Here is a 26,705-nt window from a genome sequence, read left to right as displayed (position 1 = left end):
AGCCATATCAGGACCTCTTTTTTCTTTTCAATTATAATTTGTCTCTTTTTCACCGTTTATCCCAATGCAGTCCTAATACCAATTTCCATTTCCCCCTTGTACTGAAGTCCCTTGTCACTGCTGACCCCTACTGGTTGGCTCATAAGGGAGGGTGTAGGGGAACATGTGTCTTCTTCTCTGATACACGTGATGTCGCTAGTATAACGTATTTTCACCTGGTCATGAGGAGTTTCACCGGAGGTACATAATGCATGCAGAGGAACATGCTATTCCTCTCGTTTCCACTCCCCGCTTAACCGGCTCCCAGACAGCCCTGTATGAGTCGCTAGTGCAGCACTCAGCAGTGCAGCAGTGGGCAGGAACTTTACCCATGTGCAGTGCCACCCGGACACTCGGTTACATTATTGATTACATTCATGATTCATCGACATTTCTCATGTCTTTGCTAGGTCAAAATATCGAACACATTCACACGTACATATACTGTTATAATGTTATACTGTTAGTGTTTTCAACAGGCAGAAGGTAAAAAAGTCCAGACCACGCCAATTCTTCGCTTGCAATCAATCCTCAAATCTCATCTGTGGACCATTTCAAATAATATGGATTAACTTGGATCAAATATAGTAGACTGAATGCTGCACAAATAGGTTGATTTAGTTTGGACATTACATCCCATCTGTCCAAATCAATCCAACCTCAATCCCCTATAGTGTATGATATGATTTGACATACTGTACAGATACACTTTTCAGGCTTTACAATCAAATTCTAGATATGCGTGTGCGTGTGTGTGTGTGTGTGTGTGTGTGTGTGTGTGTGTACATTTGTAAAATATTTAGTTCCAGAGACCTCCAGAAGCAAAGATTTGAGTTACAAATGTTCGCTTTAAAAATATATATATTCAAAGATGTTCACAATTTTTCAAAAGTAGCAGATCTACAAGCTCATAGCGCGGTTCCCTCGGTGCCACGCTATGAGCTTGTATATCTGCTATTCTTGAATAGCCAAAGTATAAAATAATGGTTATTGCTAAAATCTAAAATGACACAGATGCGTTCCTGGATTGCTTAATACTTAATTGTGCACTGGGACAGGACGCATGATCTGCAAGTAAAAATTAACCACAGTATGAAGTTTCCACACAGATGTCCAATGACCATGGAACCAGCATTGGCTCCACCAGTATTCCTTTCCGTGAGTGAGTTGTTTACTTAACCACTTAAACTCTATATATACAATTCATTGACCGGGTTTCTCCTGGGGGGTTTATTTGGTCCCCTAATTTCTTCACCCTCTAGACCAAATCTCTTAGATAAAAATGGGCAAAGATCAGAGCGCGTTGCGTTGTTGTCATAGGCGAACATTGGGCTATAATGTTCACCTGTTAATATGGCATGCCCAGAATTGGGACAATAAGGTTTGTGTGGTTAATGGCTCCTGCAGACTTGGTGGTTCAAGCCTTGTCATTAACAGAGGTTGAGGAGACACAGACGGCTGATTGATGGATTGTCATCAATGGAAGCAGTGGAATTAGTGTTTGTCATAACCTTTTTTAACTAGCCCACTGAGATCACATGTCCCAGGTCAGCACCACAGACACACACACACACACAGATCTGTAAACAACATAAAATAAGCACATAAAAGGGTGCTGTGTGTGTGTGTGTGTGTGTGTGTGTGTGTGTGTGTGTGTGTGTGCGTGCGTGCGTGCGTGCGTGCGTGCGTGCGTGCGTGCGTGCGTGCGTGCGTGCGTGCGTGCGTGCGTGCGCACATCAACAGTCTCTCTCGTTTACTATGTTTCTTTATATGTCTGTCTACCAGGCTAGCTAGCTAGCTAGATAACCCTGGTGGTCTCTCCGTATTTCTCTCTGTTCTGAAATGTTGATGCTCAGGGTGACTGGGCGTTGGGCATAAGGAAGGTGATACAGAGATGAAACCTGTTCACAACTATTAACGTTCACACAACAAATAGGTTTCATTTGCAAACACTTTAGATTGAATATTTGCACACAGATACACACAAGCTCATGAACACAAAAGTGTGTATACCACAGGCAAGTAAATCACATAAGCACGCACTGTCACAAACAAAAAGCAAACCATGTGAAATTGATACAATCAGAGGTGCAAGGAGGTTCTGATTTGTGGAAGCAGAGCAAGGACACGGACACGCACACATGCAAGCACATACACACACAAGCCATCATCTAAGATGACAGCAGGGAAGCAGTGAAAAAATTAAATTCATAGGTTCAGTTGAATATTTTATGAGTTGTGTGTATCCATGCGTGCATCTGCGCGCGCGCGTGTGTGTGCGCGCATGCATGTGTGCGTGCGTGTGAGTACTGTATGTGTGTGTGTGTGTGTGTGTGTGTGTGTGTGTGTGTGTGTGTGTGTGTGTGTGTGTGTGTGTGTGTGTGTGTGTGTGTGTGTGTGTGTGTGTGTGTGTGTGTTGTACCCAGTGTTGATGGAGATAATTTCTATGAGTGGGTTCTTTCGGATTTTGGGCAGGTCTAATCTGGCCCCTCCAAGCCTTTTGCCTCCATCTTTCTTCTGACTCAAGAGACGAACTGAGTGACCTGCAAAAAAACACACACAGAGACCATTACATGTAAAAAATAAAAATACAAATCTTAATAAATGCATCAAAACAAGAGCTTAGCAATACAACTTTTGTTTTTATTTGTCTACACGCCAGGCACTTCAGTTGAATGTACTTTATCAGAGTGGCGTTAGGTTTCAAGGACTTTGCCTGCAGGGGCCTCAATGATCTCTCAGCAGGACCAATGATCTCAGGAGATCTTTTACATTGTCGGTGGCAAGAGAGGGAGACGGAGACAGAGAAGTAAAGGGCGGAACTCACTGTGGGTCTCTCTTTGTCATAAATGTGGGGAAGCAGCATTTAGTTTTTATGCACCACATATCTGGAACAAACTCCCAGAAAACTGCAGGTCTGCTGCCACTCTTATTTATTTTCAAACACAACTAAATACCTTTCTGTTTGCCGCTGCCTTTGATCGAGTTATTTAAAATGTTTCTCCTCTGCACTGTAACTCTATCTATTATCTATGATGTCATTTTATTATTGTTTCCTTTGCTTGATGCTCTGTGTAAACAACCCTGAATTGCCTTGTTGTTGAAATGTGCTATACAAATAAAATTGCCTTGCCTTGCCTTATCAAACACACAATACCAAGATACTGTCATCTCATTGCACAGTAAAATCCTCAGTGTTAATTTATCCATTTGTATTTATAGTTTATAGGTCTCTGAGAGTGTACAAGCGTAACCAAATGGACCAGCCACACGGTTCCATTTGATTCCATTAGTAACCAAATGGGTCAAGCTCTTCATGGATCCAAAATGACCCAAACCGTAACAGATCAGGAAAATGTGTTCTGAGATCCGATGTGCTTAGAATAATTCCAACGAAAAGCCACAAGTCATTCTACCAGTAGATGACATAATGGAAGATAGCAGCTACATACGATACAATGCGTGACAACGGGAAGAAGGGTCTTTTGGTTCAGGCGGAAACCTACTCTGTCCACCACAAGCCTCAAGGCCTCGCTGTGCACCTCTCCTCTGCTCTGACTCAACTCCCTGGAGCAGGTCATCAGGTTCAAGGCAAGTTTAGGCTGGTCCGGTGCATCTCAGGTAGGGGTGTGCAATATGACGATAAAGATCGGTGAACGATTCCCATGTCTCCACAATATGCCTTTTCAGAGAGATCGTATAGATCGTGATACAGCGAGTGTACATTCTATGAGTCACAGTTCTATACATTAATTTATACTGCTATAGTACGCCGGTGTCATTCACCAAAAAGAACAGATCTACAAGCTAACAACAAGTCACGGCTTGATGTGTTGTTAGCTTGAAGATCGCATGCTGCCACGGCCCCTCCCCCTTTTAGCAAGCTGTTCTTTGCAGCGCACGGCGCACGCAGTAGCAACTGTCAAGACACACACACGGAGGAGTTACATCGGTCTTGTTGCAGCTTTGTTGCAACAACAATGTGCGAAGGTTAAGCGACATAACGTTCAACCAAACGTGGGTGAAACAGCGACCTACCTCGCGTATCGATCAAAAATAGATAGGATACTGTCAGATGTTCTGTCTGAAGCAGTCAAAAGAGAATGTTACAATGCTAACTCACCATTGAGCAGCCTACACTGAATGTCACATGATAGAACAGCAGGATAAAAACGAATAGATTATCTATCTATCCATCTATCTATCAGCAGCATAAAAAATAATAGATTATCTATCTATCTATCTATCAGCAGCATAAAAACGAATAGATTATCTATCTATCTATCAGCAGCATAAAAACGAATAGATTATCTATCTATCTATCTATCTATCTATCTATCAGCAGCATAAAAACAAATAGATTATCTATCTATCTATCAGCAAAAGAAAAAAGAAAAACAAATATATATATATATATATGATCTTATAATAATCATTAATAATCATATAATGTACTTTAACACATTGCATGCCAATCACGTAGATCTACGCAAACCTATTTATAGCCGCCACGTGCCAATCGCGTAGATCTACGTGAAGTAAAAAAAAAAAAAAAAAAAAAAAAGATATAGACTATACACTTCCTTGTTAACTTAAAACTTAAAAATTATCTATCTCGGCTCCTGAGTACTTTTTATTTTTCAATGAAAAATCTCTGGCACTGGCTAGACATATTCAGAAATACCTCTGGCAGTTAATGTGTTGATAATCATGATAAAATATTAAAATCCAAAATATTTACATCAACAAGTATTGTGATTCTGGCTGAAAAGAATCATGATATAATATTTTGCCATATCGCCCACCCCTAATCTCAGGAACGGGACTGGTACAGTATGTGTAGAAGGAAGGCACTGGAGCAAACTTGGACAATTAAAGCCTTTTTATTCACAAGGTGCAGGCAAACAGAGTGACAACGTTTCGACGTCAATACATCTCCGTCAGTGCCTGCACCTTGTGTATAAAAAGGCTTTAATTGTCCGAGTTGGCTCCAGTGCCTTCCTTCTACACATTTGACTGTATGTGTAGGAGCAGTGGCTTAGAAGGCAGATAAGTAAATCCATCTGTTGAGTCTGATGTTAGGCTCCTAAGGAGAGTGGCAGACTGGGGATATTGAAGCAACGCTAGAGGAGATGAGTGTGGCTAAACTAAAGACATTAATAGGCCTTACTAGCTGTGTGTAATGTGGAGGGATATGGAGCACCCACTGGCATAACAACCCAAATGAAAAATACAACTTCAAATCTATTATCAGGAACTTCATAGTGTAGATCAGGGCATTGAAACCGGTGGAAGGAAAGGCAAGATAGCGACATCTGTGAGTGATAGGAAAATGTGCATTCCAAAAATAAAACTGGTTCATTACTTCTTACACTAGTACTGCACTGTGACCAAACCCCTAAATCTACTTCTGTTCCGCTTCGAAGGATGGTGATGTGCGGTGGTCCGTCCGTCCGTCCGTCCGCCCGCCAGTCTGTCTGTAGGTCCACCACTTCTCAAACAGAATATCTTGAAGACTACTGTACTGGCTGGATTGCCATGGAATTTACTGTGTACTTTCATGCTCCCATTCATTTTGGTGATCCCATGGGCTTCCCGCTAACACCACCCGTAGGCCAAACTTTCCACTTGCACACACAATATTTCAAAATTGAACGGGTAGATTGCCATGAAACTTGCTGAGCACATTTGTGCTCCCTGGTGCATGAACTTTAACCATTTGAATGATCCCATGACCTTTCCTTGAGATCCAAACGTCAGGCCAAAATGACTGAATCAAGGAACTTAAAAACTGTCTGGGTGTTCAAAAAAGCCCAAGTACACGTTAAAATAACCCCAAACATGTTTGAAAGTGAAATATCCCTTTAAGGCAGTACGCAAGTAATAATGTGTAGACTACCAATTGAAATAAATGCATCTATTGTTCTCTCTCTTTCCCTCGCTCTCTCCTCACCACTTGTCTCCGTGCAAAGAAAACATGCACTTACAATGAAATATATTGATATATGGCCCAGATCATACATTTCTTTCTTTTTTTAACCTCAATATGGAGCAGAAATGCCATGTACTGTACCATGTTAAACATGAGTGTTATTGTGTTGGATTTGGATGGACTTTGATTGAAGCGGGTGGACCAGGTGGCCATGCTGCTGGTCAAAGTTCACGTCTTCCTTCCTTCCTAATATATATATCCTCGTATCCAAGAGACATCTATGACATCTTGACAGATCAACTTAAAAATCATATGCTCACTCTAAGTTAGGGTACTTTTAAACCACTTATTAAAGCATGATGGATGGCGCTCCGTGTGTCGGGAGCACTGAATTTCATGGTGAACTGTTGCAGCATTGAGCGTTGCACTGTCTAAATAATAAGTATCATATATATATATATATATATATATATATATATATATATATATATATATATCTGTGCTGTCACTGACGCCGGAAGTTAGACATATAGAACGCAATAACTGTTTTACACTTCTCTAGCAATTAGATAGCAATGCGCCAGACCACACCTCATTTTAAGACCAACACACCCATTGACACTAGATGGGTGCATTTGGTATACAACGTGGGCGCTGGACATAAAAATGACAACTGCGTCAGTTGAAAAGTTTCGTTTTTGTAGGTTTTGTTAAAATATCACTGATAAGGGAAGCAAAGTAAAATATCATCCAGTTTGGTTTGTTCACAATTTTCTACTCAAGATAAAAACTTGGATGAAAGCCAAGCACTAGCCAATAGGTTGTGATGTCAGAGCTTCTGTGTGTGTGTGTGTGTGTGTGTGTGCGCGTGTGCGTGTGCGCGTGCGTGCGTGCGAATGAATTACTTAGAATACACTTGTTGGCCCCCTTCATTCTACCGTTAATTCATTCATCCCTCCGCCCACACACACCCACCACTTGCCAGCTAAAAGCTACAGTAGGTGTGTGTGTGTGTGTGTGTGTGTGTGTGTGTGTGTGTGTGTGTGTGTGTGTGTGTGTGTGTGTGTGTTAGATGGAGCCGCTCAGGGGTGGAATTGTCTTCCTGTTTTTCATCCCTTTTTACACTAGTCCCCTGGGAGGGCGGGCTCAGGGCAGGAAGGAAGGGCTATCGATTGGTAGATAAAAATGACAATCTGCCCCCGAAGGAGGACAAAGAGCCAATCGGCGAAGCGTGACCGGTCGTAATATCCCAGGTACAAGCAGGGAAAATGAGAAAACTTCCCTCATGGAAAACAACTGGGATTTGGCAGTCGGATTTCATCTAGCCTCGCTATCGTCCAATCCGTCCCGACACTGGCCAAGGAATGTAATGGCAAAACCGAATGGGATTTAGCGCTAAACTCATCCTTCCTTTCACCCGTCTGTCTATCTATTCATCCATCCCTCCCTCTGTTTATCCTTCATTCAATCCATCCATCCATCCCTCCACAGGTGTCTCTCTCACAAACAGTGTAAACACCTTACATGAGAATGGAAGGAATGAAGGAAAGAGGTAAAGTACAAAGCTGACATGAGTAAATCAAATTGAGAATAAGTCAAAGTAGTCAACAATCACACTGGGGATATAAAACCTATAAAACAACTTATCCAAACTAAGTGTCAACTAGAAGGAAATATTTGCTATGATAGTTACAGACCAGTAATCGTCCATTTGGTTCCTAACTATCAATCATTTAGCTGGGGACCTCCTTGAGGACCCCTGGGGGTTCCTGGAGCCCACTTTAAGAACCAGTCATTTCATTGTAGTGTAGTTGTTGTTTTTTTACATCATTAGCAAGCAATTAACAATGTGGTGACATTATTATTTCCAGATATTTTCCAATACGTTTTTTCTTATCCCACTACATCCATTCTTACATAAACTGTGCAAAAACCCTGTGAGCATGATTGTCAAGTCAAGAAATAATCTCAGTACCAGCATGGAGTCACTGCAGGAGCGCCTCCACATCTAAATTCAATATCAGCATCATGAATGTGTAAGGTACTGTAGGTCTGTGTGTGTGTGTGTGTGTGTGTGTGTGTGTGTGTGTGTGTGTGTGTGTGTGTGTGTGTGTGTGTGTGTGTGTGTGTGTGTGTGTGTGTGTCTGAGTGTGTGTCTGAGTGTGTGTGTGTGTGTGTGTGTGTGTGTGTGTGTGTGTGTGTGTGTGTGTGTGTGTGTGTGTGTGTGTGTGTGTGTGTCTGAGTGTGTGTCTGAGTGTGTGTGTGTGTGTGTGTGTGTGTGTGTGTGTGTGTGTGTGTGTGTGTGTGTGTGTGTGTGTGTGTGTGTGTAAACACCGTGACTGCTGGAAGCAAAACAGAGGAAGGCTTTCAGTCCTGCTCTGACTATTTGTCATCATAATTACACAGTTTACAGGAAGTGACCGCTGAGGAGGCAATGGTCACACATGCACACAAACATGTATCTCATTTTCTTGTTGCCGACCACCCTTCTCTCCGCCCTCCTCTTTTTTTGTTCTCATCTCTCCCTCTTCCCCCCTTTTGTTCTCCTGTCTTCTATTAATGGGAGCGGACATAAATCCTTCCTTCCACTCGTAATGGCATGATATTATAACATCACCTATAGTCCTATACTACAGAAGGGGAGAGGGGAGAGTGTGTTGAATCAAGGGTAATGCAGACAGAGACTGTTTTTTCCGTTATGCCAATTGATTCCTCCCATCACACATTTCTGTGTTGGCACTGCTGTTGTATCCTACTGACTCACCTGCCAGTGAGGAACCCCTACCGGGAGGACGTAGGGCCTTCGTCCTACTCCTCCAGCCCAACACTCCCTGTTGACAGGTGCCCCCCCAGCCCATAGGAGTACATGCAATGACCAATATCACCCTCCTCCCCGCCCGGCTTCCCTCCCCCCAACACGGACCAATTGTGTTCGCATAGACGCTCCACAAAGCCGGTTGCACCACGGTGGATTCAAACCCACAACCTCTGTGGTGGTGGGCAGGGACTTCACCACCCGAACGCCCCCAGAGATATGTTAAACAAGTGATTACTGAGGCCTCTATTGGACAAAGTATTGACTTGATATAAAGGATGGATACATGGAAAGAGGAAGGGGACAGGGAGATAAAAAGATGACATATTGACCTGTGTCTGATGTCTCATCATAACTTATGTCTCCTGTCCTCATAAAGAACCTGCCCAGGGCAGAGAGGAGGGAAGGAGGGGTGGATAAACGGATGAAAGAACAGGAGGGAAGGAGGTATAGTGGAGGACAGGGTTAAGAAAGGGGCCTGTTGTGAGCTTATTATCCTCCAGCTATGTTGACATCATCATCATGTGTGTGTTTGAAGTTTATTACATATCATTCTATCATCATTTCCATTGTCCTGCGTTGTGCGTAAACGTTTCCAACCTTTGTTCAAGGCAAACCTCTGGAGACAAAGACTCTGAAGTTGATGACCAAACGATTCATTAAAGGACCACAATGGAAACGAGCTCCAGAGCTTCATTGTTTCATCCGGATTCTTTTTTTTTGCTTCACCAGACACCTAGAGACTGGTGGCCGGAACAATGACGTTTATTGAAAATGGCAGTGATCATCTTTCTCTCACTGTGTTCCAAACATGATAATTAACTCCTTAATATCTGGACTCCCACCCCCCTTGCTCCCTGACCTCACTATCACCACCTTCCCTTCCCATCTCTCTCCCCTTCCTCCACCTGTCCACCTCCTCTATTTCAGCATCTAGACAAGCAAACAGTATATGTTTGTCCTGGTGAAATATGGATCAGAAGGTTATGTGGAGGCTTTATAGTCACTGGTCCGAAGCTAAAGAGATACATTAACCTGGCCTTGTCTCTTGCGCACGCACGCACGCACGCACGCACGCACGCACACACACACACACACACACACACACACACACACACACACACACACACACACACACACACACACACACACACACACACACACACACACACAGAGTATAAGAGTTATCCAAGGTTAGCATCTGCTCCCCAGATCAGTATAAAGAGAGAGAGACAGAGAGAGAGAAATAACTATAGGAAAAAACTGAAGACATCCAAAATGTCCATCTAATAACAAACAAAAAACACTCAAGTTATTTCCTAATGGAACCGAGCAGAGATCACTTCAATGGAAGATTGCTTGGAGAGAGAACGCATGAATACAGCCTTATTTTGCAGGCTTTGTGTGTCGTGTGGCCTTACCCTACATAGAAAGCCTTCTGTTTCTATGTTGCTGTACCGCTAGACTAGACAATGGTACCTTCTCCAGCCAGACTTGCACAGCAGGGACTTAATGAAAAAAATAAAAAATTTAAAAGAACCCCAGGAGCGCAACAGTATTCAATAAGGCCTGTTAGATGAGTATGAGATTCCACAAGCACTAAGTGAGGATGCTTTACAAATGCCTTCATTAATCGCCCACAATGGGGCTGTGCAACAGCTGCATTTTACTCTTCAAACTACCATTGGACTGTCTTCATATATTGTGACAGCTACACTTATCAAACAGGAAAATGTGTGTGCAGCCATTCAATAATAGAATGGAGCAGAGATCATTGCCGTAGAAGATTGCTTTCTGGCAGCAATCTAAGCGTGAATAACGTGAATAACCCCCAAAGATCAAAAGCTAGTGGATACTGTGCTATACACACTGTCCCGGGTAGCAGTTGTTATCATCCTTAAATGGGTATAAAAGCCAACTGGGTGGCCTTGTAAACATGTTTATTCACATGCGTGCCATTACCGATTTCTTTCACATAGCTGGTATTGCAGTGAAAGCATTGAAGATGTAGCCAAAGGCCTGCTTGTTAGCGAGCTGTGTTCCGAGTTGTGTCACCGTTAATAATGATACAGACAGCGGTGGTGGCCTGAAGGGTAGAGACAGGAGTAATGTCGTCTCCCTTCCACTACAGCTACCATCAAGGTGGCCTACAGCCAGGCACCTAACCTCCCACCTAGGGGCACCGCACATGCCAAAATTCTGGGGGGCACAATTACTGCGGATGGCATGGGGGTCCTCTGAAAAAAGAAAACATATAGTGACACGATTTGCTGCAATTTGACATACTGTATAATACTCTGGGGGGATTATTTTGAAACTTCACTAAATCAGCTTTTTGTAGCTCAGTAATCTCCCACTTAATTAGGGTAAATATTGTTTTATTTATTTAAACATGTTTATGTAAATTATTTGTGCCGTTATGGTTATTGCAAACTAATGTATTCACTAACTTATTAACTCACATATAAACCTGTCACTGTGCCACCTTTCTTGAAACGGATCTAAATTGAGTCTGCTTCACCAAAAGATTTTAAGGGGCATAAATGCAGATAAAAAATACAATCTCCACATTTGCACATTAATTTGAGAGTACAAACAATCACAGATGAAAGGACCCTGTCAACGTGGCAATAGTATTTCCAAACACAATGCACAGCATGAGTACAGATAAGACAGTGCTGACCGTCTTATCTCTCACATAGCGGTGTCTGCTCCATTGCCAATAAAGATTCAGACAGAGCAGTAGTAACCTATTTTCCAAACTGCCTCCTTGAAATCACTATATATCTTACCTAAAATAAACTACATCTTGCACTATCAAGCAGAAGCTCCTGACTGAGGACAGGGATGTTGTTTTTTTTCCCTTTTCTTTTTTTTTATAATTATGAGATCTTCCTCTGAATCCTGACCTGGATATATCAGGGATATCAGGGATATAATTCAGTGTTTTGTTACATTAACAATATCCTGCGATGTGGTGGTAAAAACCCACTGCCATAAGATGCACAGCTCTCCTTTACCAACATTAAATAGGACACTATACTATCACAAGTCATGACTACAGGTAGCTAGCGAACCAGAAGGATTAAACTAACTTTAGCTGGTACAAGCCAACTATTATCAAGTGTGTATGACTGATTGAATTTAATTGTTGTACTGTACATTGCTAAAAGGAATTGATGCACTACTAACCACTTCAGCAACACAACATTAATCCATTAAAATAATATATATATATTCAAACATTTGCACAAATGTTCGAGATTTTTCAAAAATAGATTTGTCTTAATCACACAGAGATAATGTGTACCGATTTGCATGATGTTTGACAATGTTAGAAGGGTTGCTCTGTGCCTGTGTGACAAATGATGACAAAATCTGTAGGAGTAATATAAAAAAAATGTTTTTGCAAAAATCGTCCTGCTGGTGGCGCAATAATAAGCCAATGTTAAAGGGTGGCATTTTTTTCTCGGCCTAGTGGGAATCTGTGAGCAAATTTCACGGCAATCGGACGCTGCAATCATAATTTGAAGCATTTTGTTCAAAGCTAGCCATTCCTGCAAACTTTAGATGCAAGTCTTAGCCAATCAGGATGAAATATGAACAATCAGACAGATCCGTCTCGATCACATTACTACAGAGATACTGTGTACTGATTTGAGTGATGTTTGGACAAAATCTGTAGGAGTAAAAGCCAAAAATGGGTTTCGCAAAAATCGGCCTGCAAACAGGCAGATGTGAAAAATGTGGGCAACTGGTTCTGGTCTGGCCTCCAGGGAGTGTGCGTGCAGTTTCACACTGATCTCCAACAGTGCCGGAGATTAGGTGTTAACAGACGGACGGACAAACACGCGGACGGACGGAGGGGGCGAACACTGTATCAGCCATGCCTTCGACCTGGCGGAGACAACAATAATAATAATAGTAATACCATGTGTGCAATTCAAATGTTGCTTTAACATTTTTATGTGAATGTTATGAATTAAGTTTCAAACTATTCTGTCCAGCCCTAAATATTTACACACTTATACAAACAGAGCTCTGTATGAAGCAGTGCAGTAGGCAAGTGAATCATTTACTCCAGTAGTGCTAGTATTCCCACAGTTCTTAAACCTTTTCAGAAACAGTGCAAACAGACTAAATATAGTCTCATCTAGAGGAATAATAACAAAATGCCATTACTCCTGGCATGTGTGGAAACTTCACAGACAACAGCAGCAAACATACTGTATATTTAGTGAATAGCACTACAATTAGTAATATTAAATCCTCCATGACTTCGAGGTCTGCTCTGGTCTGCACGCTGAAATAACAGCTCTCTGTTTTATAGGGGCTCATAAAAAAACTCTAATGTTACTGGGGAAATGACCTTCTATGGACGGAGGAAATTAAGAGGAGAGAATAATGAGTGCAAGGAAGGTATGAAGGAGGGAAAGAATGCAAGGAAAGGATAGAAGTCAGAGAAGAAGGATAATATGAAGGGAAGGAAATAAACATCCAGAGAAAGGCCTATCCGTACCCCCAAACTTCACTGCAAGCTGTGTATGTGTGCGTGCGTGAGTGTGCGCGAGGGGTTAGGGATTGATGACACATAGTAAAATTAAAACACAGCTCAGCGTCCTACGTTACAGAGGCAGACATCATGTTAATGTGTGCTCTCACACACATACAACAAAAGCAAAATAATTCTCTTCTTCATTAGAGAAACATTGGGGGTCTGTCACAGCTGTGTACCCACACACACACACACACACAGGCACAAATTCTGGTTTGCATTAACAATTAAGAACGCTGGTTCAGTAACAGTTTAAGTAGCAGACCTAATCACTATCAGACGTGTCTGTTCTGTTTCTCCCTCTTTTCCTGTCAGGCAGTAAGAAAGCCTGACAAAATGGTAAATGGTCCGCATTTATATAACGCTCTACTAGTCACCTAACCACTCAAAGAGCTTTACGACGCATGCCTCACATTCATCCATTCATGAGCCACGCTAGACGCCAACCTGCTCGTCAGGAGCAGTCAGGGGTTCAGTGTCTTGCTCAAGGACACTTCGACAAGATGCCAGGAGGAGCTGGGATCAAACTCGGAACCTACCGATTCCCAGGCAACCACTCTGCCATCTGAGCCAGAGCCACGGCCACCCAAAGTTAACTAAACAGACAGGCATCAAAGCCAAGCAGACAGATGTTGATTGGTGCCGTTAACCCATTCAATCCGGGAAAGCATCTGTGTCATTTTCAGATTTTAGCTATAACCATTATTTTATACTTTGGCTATTCAAAAATAGCAGATATACAAGCTCATATAGCTATGAGCTTGTAGATCTGCTATTTTCTTTTTTATCGTGAACATTTGTGCAAATCTTTTAAACGAACATTTGTAACTCAAATCTTTTGCTTCTGGGGGTCCCTGGAACTAAATAGTTTGAGATCGGGGTCGGCGGCCAAATACATATCATTTTGGGTGGTCCTTGACATGAAAATGTTTGAGCAACACTGATATAGAAACATACGCTTTTTTTAAAAAACTGTTAGGATGAACTCTTTGACTGACAGAGTGATAGTGTAATATTGTCACCCCACTGCCAGCGAAAAATAGCAATTTTATTGTACCTTTGAAAAATCATGGAATATTTTCAGTGACCTCCGTCCTCACGGACATCGCCTCATCACACGCACGGGGTTGTCGTAGTAGAGGAAAAACCTTTTTATCCGCACGGGGCAATCCATTGCACAGCTGTTGCCGTTTGAATAAAACTTACGGGTCAATTCCGGGTCTGACGTCATCTAGCATTGAAAGCATCATTCATACGGTTGACAACAGCGCCATCTGGTGGAAAACCACTGAAAACACAAAATCTCGTCTTTCTCGTCGACGGCGGGCTGAGCCTTAGCAGATTCAGGCAAAGAGTTAACTCATTGAGTGCCATTAACGTGTTTCACGTGTTTTTACCGCTATGGCTCAACGTGCCAATGACGTGTTTGACGTGTTTTTGAAAAAATAGTAAAAAAAAAATGTTTTTTTGAAAAACATGTTCAGAACCCAAGATATCATCATCTGAAGATTTGCAGCTCCATCCACTCCTTGTTTAACTTACAAATGAAAAAGGCTGTATCTCGCTTCCTAAGCACTTTTTTTTTACTTTGAAAAAAAACTCTGGCACTGGGATAACATCATTCTGAAATAATTCTGGCAATTTTGGCACTCACTTAGACATTTTGTAGAATCGGAAAGGGTGCATGTCGCCTTTCCGACGTTAACGAACCCTATACCTAACCCTAACCGCACGCGGAAGCCACTAGTCGGAGTGGCGAGATGTCGGAATGGAGAAATGACCCCAATCGGAACCTCAGGACTTAATGGGTTAACTAAACAGACAGACATCAAGCCAAGCAGACACAGTTGATTGGCGCCGTTAACAAGACATACAATAGCAAGCATCAGCGGCATTATGTACTTAGTTTATTACATTGGCAAGCTGGGACATTCAAGGAAATTCAGCCAGGATAGGTAACCCATTGTCATTATGTTTAACCCAATTAAAATGACCTGCTGTAAAAAAAAAAAAAACATAAGCAGAAATTCACACTGAATGCTCTGCTTGGACAGTGTTTGGTACTGGATTTGAGAAATAAGACAAGATCCCCATTACTGATATTCTTATTTTAGCACCATCCATTCATCAACCCAGCAACTCATCACTGCACTGCACATTCATTTATTCATTCACTCAAACATGGACCTGTCCATTTGTACGCTCGCGCGTGTGTGCCGTGTGTGTGTGTGTGTATGCGTGCGTGTTGTCATACCTTTGACAGCCTCATCTACGACTTCCACCACACGATCGATCTGTTGAACCTGAAATACACACAAGCGGTTATTGATAACATAATATGTACACTTGATCAACAACACAATATTGATGACAATTCTCAGACACACAAAATCCAAACAAACTAGACTGTAGTGTATACAGACAGAATATCCTAACAAACAATATAAGCACACACACACACACACACACACACACACACACACACACAGTCTGCCACTGGGATCAGGTGGTATAGATTTCTTCTACCCCATCAAGTGTGTATGTGGCTATAAGACCACTTTATATTAGTTATCGACAGAATCTCAGTTTGAATTATTGGAGATCAACTGCTGGAAGAGACAGTGGTAGAAAGAGAGACTTTCAGAGTGGAAGACAATTTGTTTTCTGACAGACAGGCACCCAGACAGCGAGACAGAGGAGAGAAAGAGGGAAAGAGAGTGTAAGCCCCTGACAGAAGCAATACAGGTAAACACATACTGTACATAGACAGGTACAGAAAGCGAGAGACTCAAAGATAAGACAGACAGACAGACAGATACTGTAGAGATAATAGCTTATAATTAGGAAAGGGGAACACTGTTGTAGTAGAGACAATAAGCAATGCTGCTCAGTGCTCAATATTGTCCAAGCTATTAGGAAGCCAAGCTGGGTCATAAAATGTCTCATAAAGAGAGATACTAATCTATTGATAACACGTCATGACTTTACCAAACCGCTGTTCCTAAGGTAGACATCAGAACGTAGAGCCGGAGATTTGGATGACAGGGGAAGAAGGAAGGGGGGTGTATAGGATGGAGAAAGGCAAAGTGGGAAATAAAATAGAGTGGAGGCAGGTAGTGGGACGCTCCATTATTGCTCCCGTTTCATTCCCACCATGGTCTCTTCAATCTGATCTCTTCACACACTCTATTCTTAGAGGTGACTTTCTGTGCCCTGGCGTCCACACGCTACATCTCCAGGACAATTACTTCAACACAGGCACAGAGCAACCCTTCTAACATGTAAACACATTCAGAGACACACTCACAGGTCCATGTACACATTCCCCCACAGTCTTTCTTTCTCTCTCCCTCTTACACACACACACACACACACACACACACATACACACACACACAGTGCGTCTGGCAGGCGGCAGTTATGTGCACGGTAAGCACCGAAATAAAAATCTATTTTATTCTAATGGCCAGGCAATCTGGGTCTATTCAGAACAGCAGTAAGCAGCCAAATGTACTCTTACACTCACACACTCTCGTACGCACGCGCACACACACAGTATCAGTGGCCTACGGGAGACTGCACTTAAGTCGTTCTCCACTGCTGAGCTGTCCAAAAAGAAGGAACACTATTATTCCCTTATAGATGGATAAAAGAGGAAGAAATGTGAGAGAAAGCAAGAGAGAGAGAAATGCAGCAATTTGGGAGCTTTATTTCCATTGCATCCTAGTATGTCAAACCTTCTGCTCTCCCCTAAAAGCTGCCATATAATGGGATGTCTACATCACAGTTCCACACACATTGACAGCCTCCTTGATGGAGCATCAACTCTCTGAGTGAGTAGGATTGGAACTACACAGTGAATAAAGACCCCTTTACAATGCAATCGTCATAGAGCCAGAGCACCATGGGGTCCTACACATTATAAGCAATAGCGTGATAGTTACTAAAGACAAACAACTTTGATGGTCACGATAGTATGCAACTACGCAATGTGCCTAGTATGTTTGGAACAAATTCTCCACAGACGGAGGACAACTTAGCAGTAGGTAATGAATATACATCAGAACACTTCTAGAATATTAGTACTGTATGTGTGATAGTAACACAAAATCCGACTGTCGTGACTATTGTTCAAAGCAGTTCCATTGTAGACTGTAATATGAGAATAAGAATAACCAAAAATAATGGACATTATAGTAGACATGTTAACCCCTCAAAAGGTCAGAACCTAAAGATTCATAGATATTAGGATCATGACAATATACATAAAGTCTTTTATTGTACAACCTACAGTTCAAGAGTAATAGGCCAAAATGTAAAGTGGCTTGCTATATCGCCACCATGAGGCGGATTTGAAAAAAAATGGAGCGGAGTGTCTTTCTTGGACTACTGGGAGAGTGCACGCATAGATTGACGCCGATCGGTCCAGCGGTTTGAGAAATTAAGCCCCCCCCCGACCTGGAGGAGATTATAATGTCTTTTGTACTGTGGCTGCATGACCCAACTGGGTCCCACTTCATTCTACCTTCATATCACTCAAGTCCGTTCAAACAAATACTTGTCAGGTGAAGCATAATGTACATATGGACCCATCATGACCCACTTTATAGTATGACCCTAAAGAATTAGGCGGTCATAAATATCCAACCAAACATAAGAACAAACTGATTATTCAGGATGGTGAGATGTGCGTGTTTGCTTTGTTGACATCGTGTTCCCATTGTAATGCTAAGTTTACCTAGCCAGCCAACAGCCTGCATACTATATGTGTGATGTGGTTTACATACAGGAGGTGACATGTTCAGTACAGAAAGAGATGAATCACTGTGGGCTTGCGTGACTTTTTGTTTGCTTTGCATTTGTACCTCTCATTCCTATTGATTCAAGCAAACATATATACACAAGCGGAAAAAGCTGACACAAGTAGACACATACATGCACGCTCACTCCCATGCATGGACGAATACACACACAAGTTATTAAACGTGAGTGAATGAAACAGGTGATGGCAGTTTTTCTTTTTGTCTCCCACTCCCTTCACTCCATCCGTTACAGCAATCACATCATGCAAATTCATCTCAGGTTATTTGCATGTGTTATTTGCATATCCCACCAACTGTCACTGACGTTCCAATTTTAACTTCCAAGGATACATAGGTGTGTGCTTCTGAACGCCATGCATGTATATCTGGCTTTGAGTTTGTGAGTGCCCCATATGTGTGCGTGCATGCACGCGCATGCGTATCTGAGTGCACACATCCATCTATCCATCTGTGTGTATATCAATGCATAATTCAATCTAGTCTTGACAATGGAGAGGGCCTGCAGTGGTAAACTCACCAGCTGTTTCCACATCGGCCTGCCTGAAGGCTGTTACACATACAAGCCTGTATAACCGAATGTAATTATATTATACATACATGCCACTTGATTTCTAAGTAATTATGTTACAGGCTGGCATGCCAAATTTATTCAAATGTAATGACATTATTTATGGTAAAATATATTTAATGTAACATTTGAGGACCCCATGCTTTTAAAAACACAGTGGCAATTATCAACATGGGATATTGGACAACAAAAATGGTAGGCCAACTGTTTGATTTATAAGAATATTCAATGAGTAAGGATGCTTTTACTGTACCGCAAAACAAAAGCACATAATGTGGAATTAAATGAACATTTATGGAATTTAATTGTGGCAGCTTGACTGTTTTGGAGCGTGTAATGAATGAATGACTCAAGAAAGCATATTTGATACTTAAATGTAAGTTCACTACTGTATGCATTGACGCAGGACAACTTAGCAGTAGGTAGGTAATGAATATACATCAGAACACTTCTAGAATGTTAGTATGTGTGATAGTAACACAAAATCCGACAGTCGTGTCTATTGTTCAAAGCAGTTCCATTGTAAACTGTAGCCAGAATGTAATTTGTACATTAGTTTTTTTTTCAGCAAGATACTTTTCAACCTGTTCATAAACAATTGTTTCCATCACTTCCGAGATGGAACTAAGAAATAGGGCAGTAGTTGCCGGGGTCAGAGCGGTTACTCTCGCTATTTTGAAATCACGGAGGATGCGTCCCTGTTTGATGGAGAGGTTTATTATGTGGGTGATGATTGGAGCAATGGAGGGCGGCTGAGTCTCTGAGAAATTTGGAGGGAATATTGTCATGGCCAGTGGCCTTGTTTTGTTGAAGGGCGCTAATCTTTTTTAATACCTCATTTGTTGTCACCATGGTGAGTTTAAAATCATCTTTGCGTACACCTAGATGTTTGTAGAGTGCTTGGATGTGCTCTACACAAAAAAAGAAAATGTCAATCAATAATATCATAATGGCATCCAGTCATCAATCAATTTTCCAAACACAAAGGTGCTGTTTACACGACAACGGTCTCTACAAAAAACGGCAAAATAAAGTATCAGATGTGCCGTCCGTTTAGACGGCAACGGTGTTATCAGGGGTTGAAAACGCAATAAAGTGAAACCTCCTTCCAGAGTGGAATTATTTGAAAACGCTGTGCCTAGCGTCTCCATGTGAACCTCCATGCGAGAGAAATAAGCAACGTCGTCTATGAAAACTCAAAAGAAGCGACTAGGCTACAGCTATTTTAAAATAGCAGATCTACAAGCTCACAACGCCTCGCGATGCGTCACGTTGTGAGCTTGTAGATCTGCTATTTTCAAAAAAGAAAGAAGAAAAAAGAATCTTGAGAAAATAAGAAGAGGTAATTCTGGAACACAAATCTTGTATGGGGGTCCCTGACCCTGACACAAAATATTTTCAGAAGGGGGGGGGGGGGGGGGGGTTGGGGGTTTGTGGACAAATACATCATTTGACATGAAGATGTTTAGGAACCACTGGTTTAAAAAACATTAGGAAACAAGTCGAAACAAGCCCAAAGTCGCTTAAAATAAGTGGACAACCAAACAAACATAGGAAGAAGGAAGAAGACGCGTCACCGCCACCTAGTCACCTGGCATGCACACTACAGCGTTTTAAATCACTGGAGCGTCTTCGTGTAAATGCATAATAAGAAGTGACAAAGCAACAGCACTTTGTCGTTTTCTGTTCTGATCGTTGCCGTGTAAACGTGACCTAAGATTCATTATGTTACAAATACCAGGGCAGTACTGTGTGCTGTATGCTGTGCATACTGCGAGTTGGGCGGCGCCTGTTCTTTTATCTGCCGTTTCCGACTTCGCGGTTGCATCTAAACCAATACAATTTTACAGCTAAATACACTAAAGTGCATTTCTGAAAACATTTGTGGCAAAAAAAATAGATAATGCAGTCTAACAGATCATTGATTATTTTATCAGCACTGCCTAGTTCAACTTTTAAATCAAATTCCTCCACAATTATTCTCCGTTTCACTACAAAATTTGATATGATATGGATGTTAGATACTCACAAAATACCATTTCAGCTTGAGTGAAATAAGAAAATCGAATGGAAATCACTATCAGTGTCTGTTTGAGTTCACCCATTTAGTCTGCGCATGCTACAGGATAATAGGCAGACATTACAGACAATTTACAATGTAGGCATTGAGCAGATGCTCTCATCCAAAGCCACTTACAAAGTGCATGGTTGGAAAGTGCCATGAACTCTAGTCAAACAACAGGTCAAGTGATTAAAGTGCTAAGGAAACAAGTAGCACATACTTTCAGATTCAGGGCACAGAGTAGTCCACAATTTCAGGGCATCAAAAAGATTTTGTGAAGCATTGTGTTGGGTGAGCATGTGTCACTGCCAGCAGCGGCTCCCTAAAACACCTTTTTTATAGCACCATCGATTTTCTCCATTGTTGTCCCGACTCCTGCTCACATTGGCGACTCCCATGAGGTCAGTTGGGAGTTTGTGCCTCGCTTGCAGCGCCTTGTGTAATTTCAGCTAGGCCCCTTTGTTGTCTGTGACCCTGTGTGTTCTCTAACCATCGCAGACAGGGGGCAGAGTGCACGCTGCCACCCTTTGAAGATAACAGAGAACAGAAAGGACCCATGCGTCTCCAGGTTGCCAGCCAACAAAAGTCAGCTCGGCATTCACTTGTCCAATGACTCACCTCCTCTAACGATCAGACCCGCCTCACTACAGGAGTCTGCACTGTTCATCCATCCTCGCTGTCAGGCAAAAATATTTTCCCTACATTTTTTGTTTTTTTCCTTTCATAAATGAATCCCCTATTTCATACTTTGTCAAATGACAGTGTCCCGCAAAAGTAGCAAAAATAGGCAATCTCAATCTCGTCTTAATGTGATGTATTGTGAGCTTGTAGATCTGCTATTTTTGCTAGTTTTATTGGGGGGATACAGTATATATATAAACTTTTTTTTTTGCCTAATATGACATGCCTAAAATAGGGACTCCACGCTCAAAGTGAGTCTGTGGATTTTATGAATATTTAACCAATGAAAAGTATGAACGAGAACTTGTGACTAAATAATGACTACATTGGAAGACAGGCTATTTTTTCAACGTCCTGAAAAGTAATGATTTTGGACATAATAAGGTTTCCGCCCGACAGTGACAGTTTGTACAGCGGGCTAGAGTTGAGGAACACCATCCCAGACACAGAACTTAGCGGGGGTCTTACCTACTCACTCTTCCTGTCCTCTTCATCCTTTATACTGTATATACTCGTTTTTCTTTGTGCCTCGCTCTGAGCCGGCCTCGCTTCCAGTTTCTCTCCCTCCCTCCATCATTTCAGCATTACTCATTCTACAGTATATTATTACTGTCGGGTGGACACCTTGTATGTCCAAAAAAAAGTGTTACTTTTCAGGAAATGTAAAAGGTAACCAGTGTCCCAGTGGATCCAGTGTATATTATTTAGTCACAAGCTCTTGTTAATACTTTTCTTTGGTTCAGTATTTATAACACCCACAGACACACTTAACCACTTGTACTTTCACTTATTGCCATTTTTGCTACTTTTGTGTGACACTGTAGTAGAAGTAGTAGAACTAAATAATAAAAAAAAAAACTAAAACGTATGGAGATATGGAGATACAAGGTTTCTACCCGACAGCAACGATATATTCTATGCCGCTCTTCTCATCTCCTCCCGTTTTCTTATCTACAAAACTTCCCCCCTTATCCTCCTCAGTATGTCATATTCCTCTCCTCCTCTCCCCTGCTCTCCCAGCTCCTCTCCTCTCCTCTCAGCCTCCCTATATTGTCGCCTCTCCTTCCTCTCCTCTCTGCATGCTCCTATCAGCAGTCATGGTCTTGTCTCTCAGGGAGGTTTATTGATCCAGTGAGCAGTGGGGAGGCCTGAAGAGAACAGTCACAGCGGGACGGCAGCCAGGTCCAGCCGCGCGCGCGCGTGTGTATGTATGTGTGTGTGTGTGTGTGTGTGTGTGTGTGTGTGTGTGTGTGTGTGTGTATGCGCTTGTATGTTTGCGGGGGGGCAACTGCCATTTGGACACTCCAGTGAGCCTGCTGGTCTTGGAGATTAAGTGCAGACATACAACACATACACACACTCACAGGCTAGCACACGTTCGGACACACACTCACCCCTATTATGCTGAGGCCTTTGAGATAGTCCATGCGTGGCTGGGCTTGGGGTACGCAACCTGCGACCACTACCTTCTTCTGCTGGTCCTGGGCTTTCCTATAAAACAGACAGACAGACACACGCACACACATATTAGGTCCCACACACAGCAGTTTACACTATGTGCACACAATGAATAACTGTAGTTCTGGGGCCGTCTTGAAACAAAATAAAATAGTTTATATGTCTATTCAATGCATGTAAATTACAATATATTTCCTGCTGAGTCTTTCAGGACAAAGCAAACAAGATGCAAAATGTTAAGAAATGGTGTCATGTACAGTGCAACCTTGCATCCAATAAGCTTTTGAGTGATATCTAGCTTGCACACTCTGTGGTCCTAGAGGCACTTAAAAACCTTTCAGTAACATTTTCAATGACAACCTTTTTTAAATGAGGTTGTATTTTAGTAGGTAGTTAAACAACACTTGAAATCCCATCAGGCAAGTACTGCATCGTGTTCTACTTGCCCAAAGGTCATGTTGACGTTCTCGAAAAATGTAATTGGCTGTTGTGAACAATAATGGGTATCATTTGAATTACCTTTAGCACACTTACATGTATATTTGAACTGTTTTTGTTGTTGTTTCAACTTTGTTGTGCATCACAATAGATTTTGAGCATGTAGATCGATTTTTTGCTGAACGTTCACCTATTTTTGTAGAATGTTTGCTTATATTATTTGCAGAATTTCCCCCTCATGACATGCCCAGAATCGGGACACAAAAGTTCATGTTGGTATTTGTATTCTGAAAATTTCTATCCTGATCCAACCAGGATTTTGGATTGGCTGGTCTAGTTTCTGTCCATTATGCAAGATTGATTTGTTTTGTCTCAAAATCAAAACAACAGGGAGCGAGCCAAGCACCTCTGTACTGTAAGTACAAAGGTACTTCATCCATCATTTAGCACAAATGACCAGAAAAACTCCAACCTTAAGATGACACAAGAGGAGAGGGCAAAACAGACCAGACCGCACTCTCTGTGTACAGTATGTGTGTGTGTGTGTGTGTGTGTGTGTGTGTGTGTGTGTGTGTGTGTGTGTGTGTGTGTGTGTGTGTGTGCGCGCGCGCGTGTGTCTCCTCTGGTTAGAGGCAGCCTGATTTGAGACGCTCGGTCTGCCTGACAAGAGCTTTTTGGAAAAGCTGCCCAGACTCCTGTATGAATGTTTAATAATGAAGCCCCGCTGACAGCTGCAACAAGGGAGGGAGGGAAGTGAAGGAAAGAGAGGGATGGGCACTGAAGCTACATACAAACTGTCAGCCGGGTTTTAATTCAGGGCCTGTTTGTATTATTCAGCAAAACAAAAGAAAAGGCAGAGTGGTGGAAGGTGCAAGGGGAGCGTGAGAGAGAGGGGTGATGAGTTGGAGAGTTGAAGAGATTAACGTGGGGCAGAGGGCTGAAACGTCGCTTCTCTGAATGTGAAGCCTGTTTGCATTATCACGCAAATCACAGGAGAACAGAAGAGTGAGTGAGAGGCGTGGATGGAGATAAGAGGGGCGGAGAGGTGAAAATATAGTTTCCTTATTATTGTTAGTAGATCTACTATTATTATAATTCATTCAGTGTTTTTGCATTAGTCAAGGTTATTTCTGTTGACGGCAGTGTTTTAAAGATGTCAGTCCTTGTTTCAGCCCAAAACAATACTTTGCGGACGGGAGAAAAGGTTTTAATGTTACAAACAAGGTCAACAGTTTTTGAAGAGGGCGTGTCATTCTATAGTTTCACATTAAATCTGCCATGGTTGGGATACAGTAGATCTGGACTGGAAAGAGTATTGAGTTCAACTAGTGACTAGTACTTAAAGTTACTGCCAGTAGTTCTATGGGTCTGTACACATGGTGGGGGGGCGGGGGGGGTGTTAAGGACACAGAACTCCTGCCATGTACAGTATGTTTACTTAGCCTACATATCATTGTGTGAAACCATTTTCAAATATCTCACATGGCATTTTCCATGCAAATAAGAACATGTCTTTGGCCTATAAAGAAGGGCTATTTCAACTGTAAGTATATGTTTACAGCAGTTGGGGTTTTCCTGTTGTGAAACTCTGTGAATTTCTTGTCTTCAATTTCCAAAAAGATAATTAGAGACATGTCATTTAAAAGTTGTGTTAATGAATATTATATTGATACTGAGAGAGAGAGAGAGAGAGAGAGAGAGAGAGAGAGAGAGAGAGAGAGAGAGAGAGAGAGTGAGAGAGAGCGTGAGAGAGAGAGAGCCAGAGAGACAGACAGAGAGAGAGACAGAGAGAGAGAGACAGAGGTTGGAAGAGACAGAGGTTGGAAGAGACAGTGGGAATTAGCTGTCAGAGTGAAATGTTAGAAATAATCTAAAATAATAGATATGAGAGAGGTAGCCAGAAAGACAGAGATGACAAAGAGTGTGTCTACAAAGTTTCCAGTTCCCTGGCACTTCTTATCGAGAACCTACACACACACACACACACACACACACACAGTATATACACACTCGACACATTATAGCAGGATCTGCATAATTCATAGTGTCTCCTGCCAAAATGTGCCAAATATTCCCCAGTCCCCACCCACCCCTATAGAGACTCACACACCCACACCCACACACACACGCACGCCCACACACAGCCACAGCTGACACCGCGAATCAGGCAACAGCGCCTGAGCCGTCGCCTAGGCGCCCCAGGGGGAATAGGCCAATCATGTCGCACACGGCTCCTGGATGGGATGGGATAGGATTATGCGATGTGGTCGCCACGGCGATTGTTTTGAGGCCGAGCGAGCGCTCTCACCGCCACTGACCCGGACCAGAGCAGATGTCCCCCGAGATCAGGGGACGAGGCGTGTGTGCGCGCATGTATGTGTGTCTCCTTGGCTTGGCACCTCGCCCTACATCTCTGCGGCCCCCTGTCAAGTTGGTGTTACTGCAGTGTATAGCCCCGAGTCCACACACGTCCACGTGCACGCACATTATGTACACGCGCACTTGCATACACACTCAAAACGGCCTCACAAACGGGTCTAAGTCTATGCATACATGTATGACCTCTGTTGTATGTATATGCAGTAAGCGGGACTGTGCTGTACATACTGGTTTTTAACAGCTCAGTGGGCACAGTGAATCAGTCAAATTAGACACGACCAAATGTCCTGTTGAATTGATCAGGTTGACTGGCATATGACGCTAACATGAATGCAGGTACTGTATGGAACACAAGGCCTGACCTATATAAGCACATTTTTAACACATTGAGTAAAATGGCGGCTTAAATGTTTAATGGCGGTATAAATGTTATTGTTCCAGTCGATAGACAGGTCCCGACCCCATCCGGACCCCTTTTGTTTACATCTGGGTCCACGTTGTGGCTTCTGCAGCCGTCTAAAGATCGCAAAGACACGGTAAAAACGCTTGGCACTCTGAGGATGATTTGGATGCATAGAACCTGGCACTCAACCTGAACTTCTACAATAATGTGATGAAAATAAGCAGTGCTTCATATGTTACAGATTAGATTCAGCTTGGAGCTGGGATGTCCTGCTAATTGAGGTGTTTTCCAACATATCAGCTTTCTGAGTCTCGTGTACCAAACCCAAACTTGTTTAGATGGCAATATTGTTAAACATGATAACCAAATCTATAGCAGTCATAATGGTAACATATATATATCCCTCTACGTATGCAGCTAAACACCAGGTAAGTTCAACTACAACATATATCTAAAGCTTAATTTATACACTATCGCACAACAAACAGATTTTTAGGGAAACTGCATCACGACACGTTTTTTTTCCTTAAACATCAGTTATTTTCAGTAAGA

General features: G+C 42.3%; 1 protein-coding gene across 1 annotated transcript in view; it reads right to left on the bottom strand.

Annotated features, from left to right (window-relative positions):
- cdkal1 (CDK5 regulatory subunit associated protein 1-like 1) overlaps positions 1–26,705 on the bottom strand; it is a 322,737-nt gene that overhangs the window by 219,875 nt on the left and 76,157 nt on the right. Inside the window, exons 5-7 of the mRNA XM_084052870.1 lie at positions 22,870–22,966; positions 15,596–15,644; positions 2,462–2,582 (exon numbers count right to left, since the gene is read on the bottom strand). Coding sequence (XP_083908996.1) covers positions 2,462–2,582; positions 15,596–15,644; positions 22,870–22,966 — 267 coding nt within the window. The remainder of the gene's footprint in view (positions 1–2,461; positions 2,583–15,595; positions 15,645–22,869; positions 22,967–26,705) is intronic.

This window comes from Gymnoscopelus microlampas (assembly GCF_963454915.1).
Source record: "Gymnoscopelus microlampas genome assembly, chromosome: 3".
NCBI classification, from domain to species: Eukaryota; Metazoa; Chordata; class Actinopteri; order Myctophiformes; family Myctophidae; genus Gymnoscopelus; species Gymnoscopelus microlampas.
The sequence above is the reverse complement of the archived record's forward strand: the minus strand, read 5'-3'. Positions and strand labels throughout refer to the sequence as shown.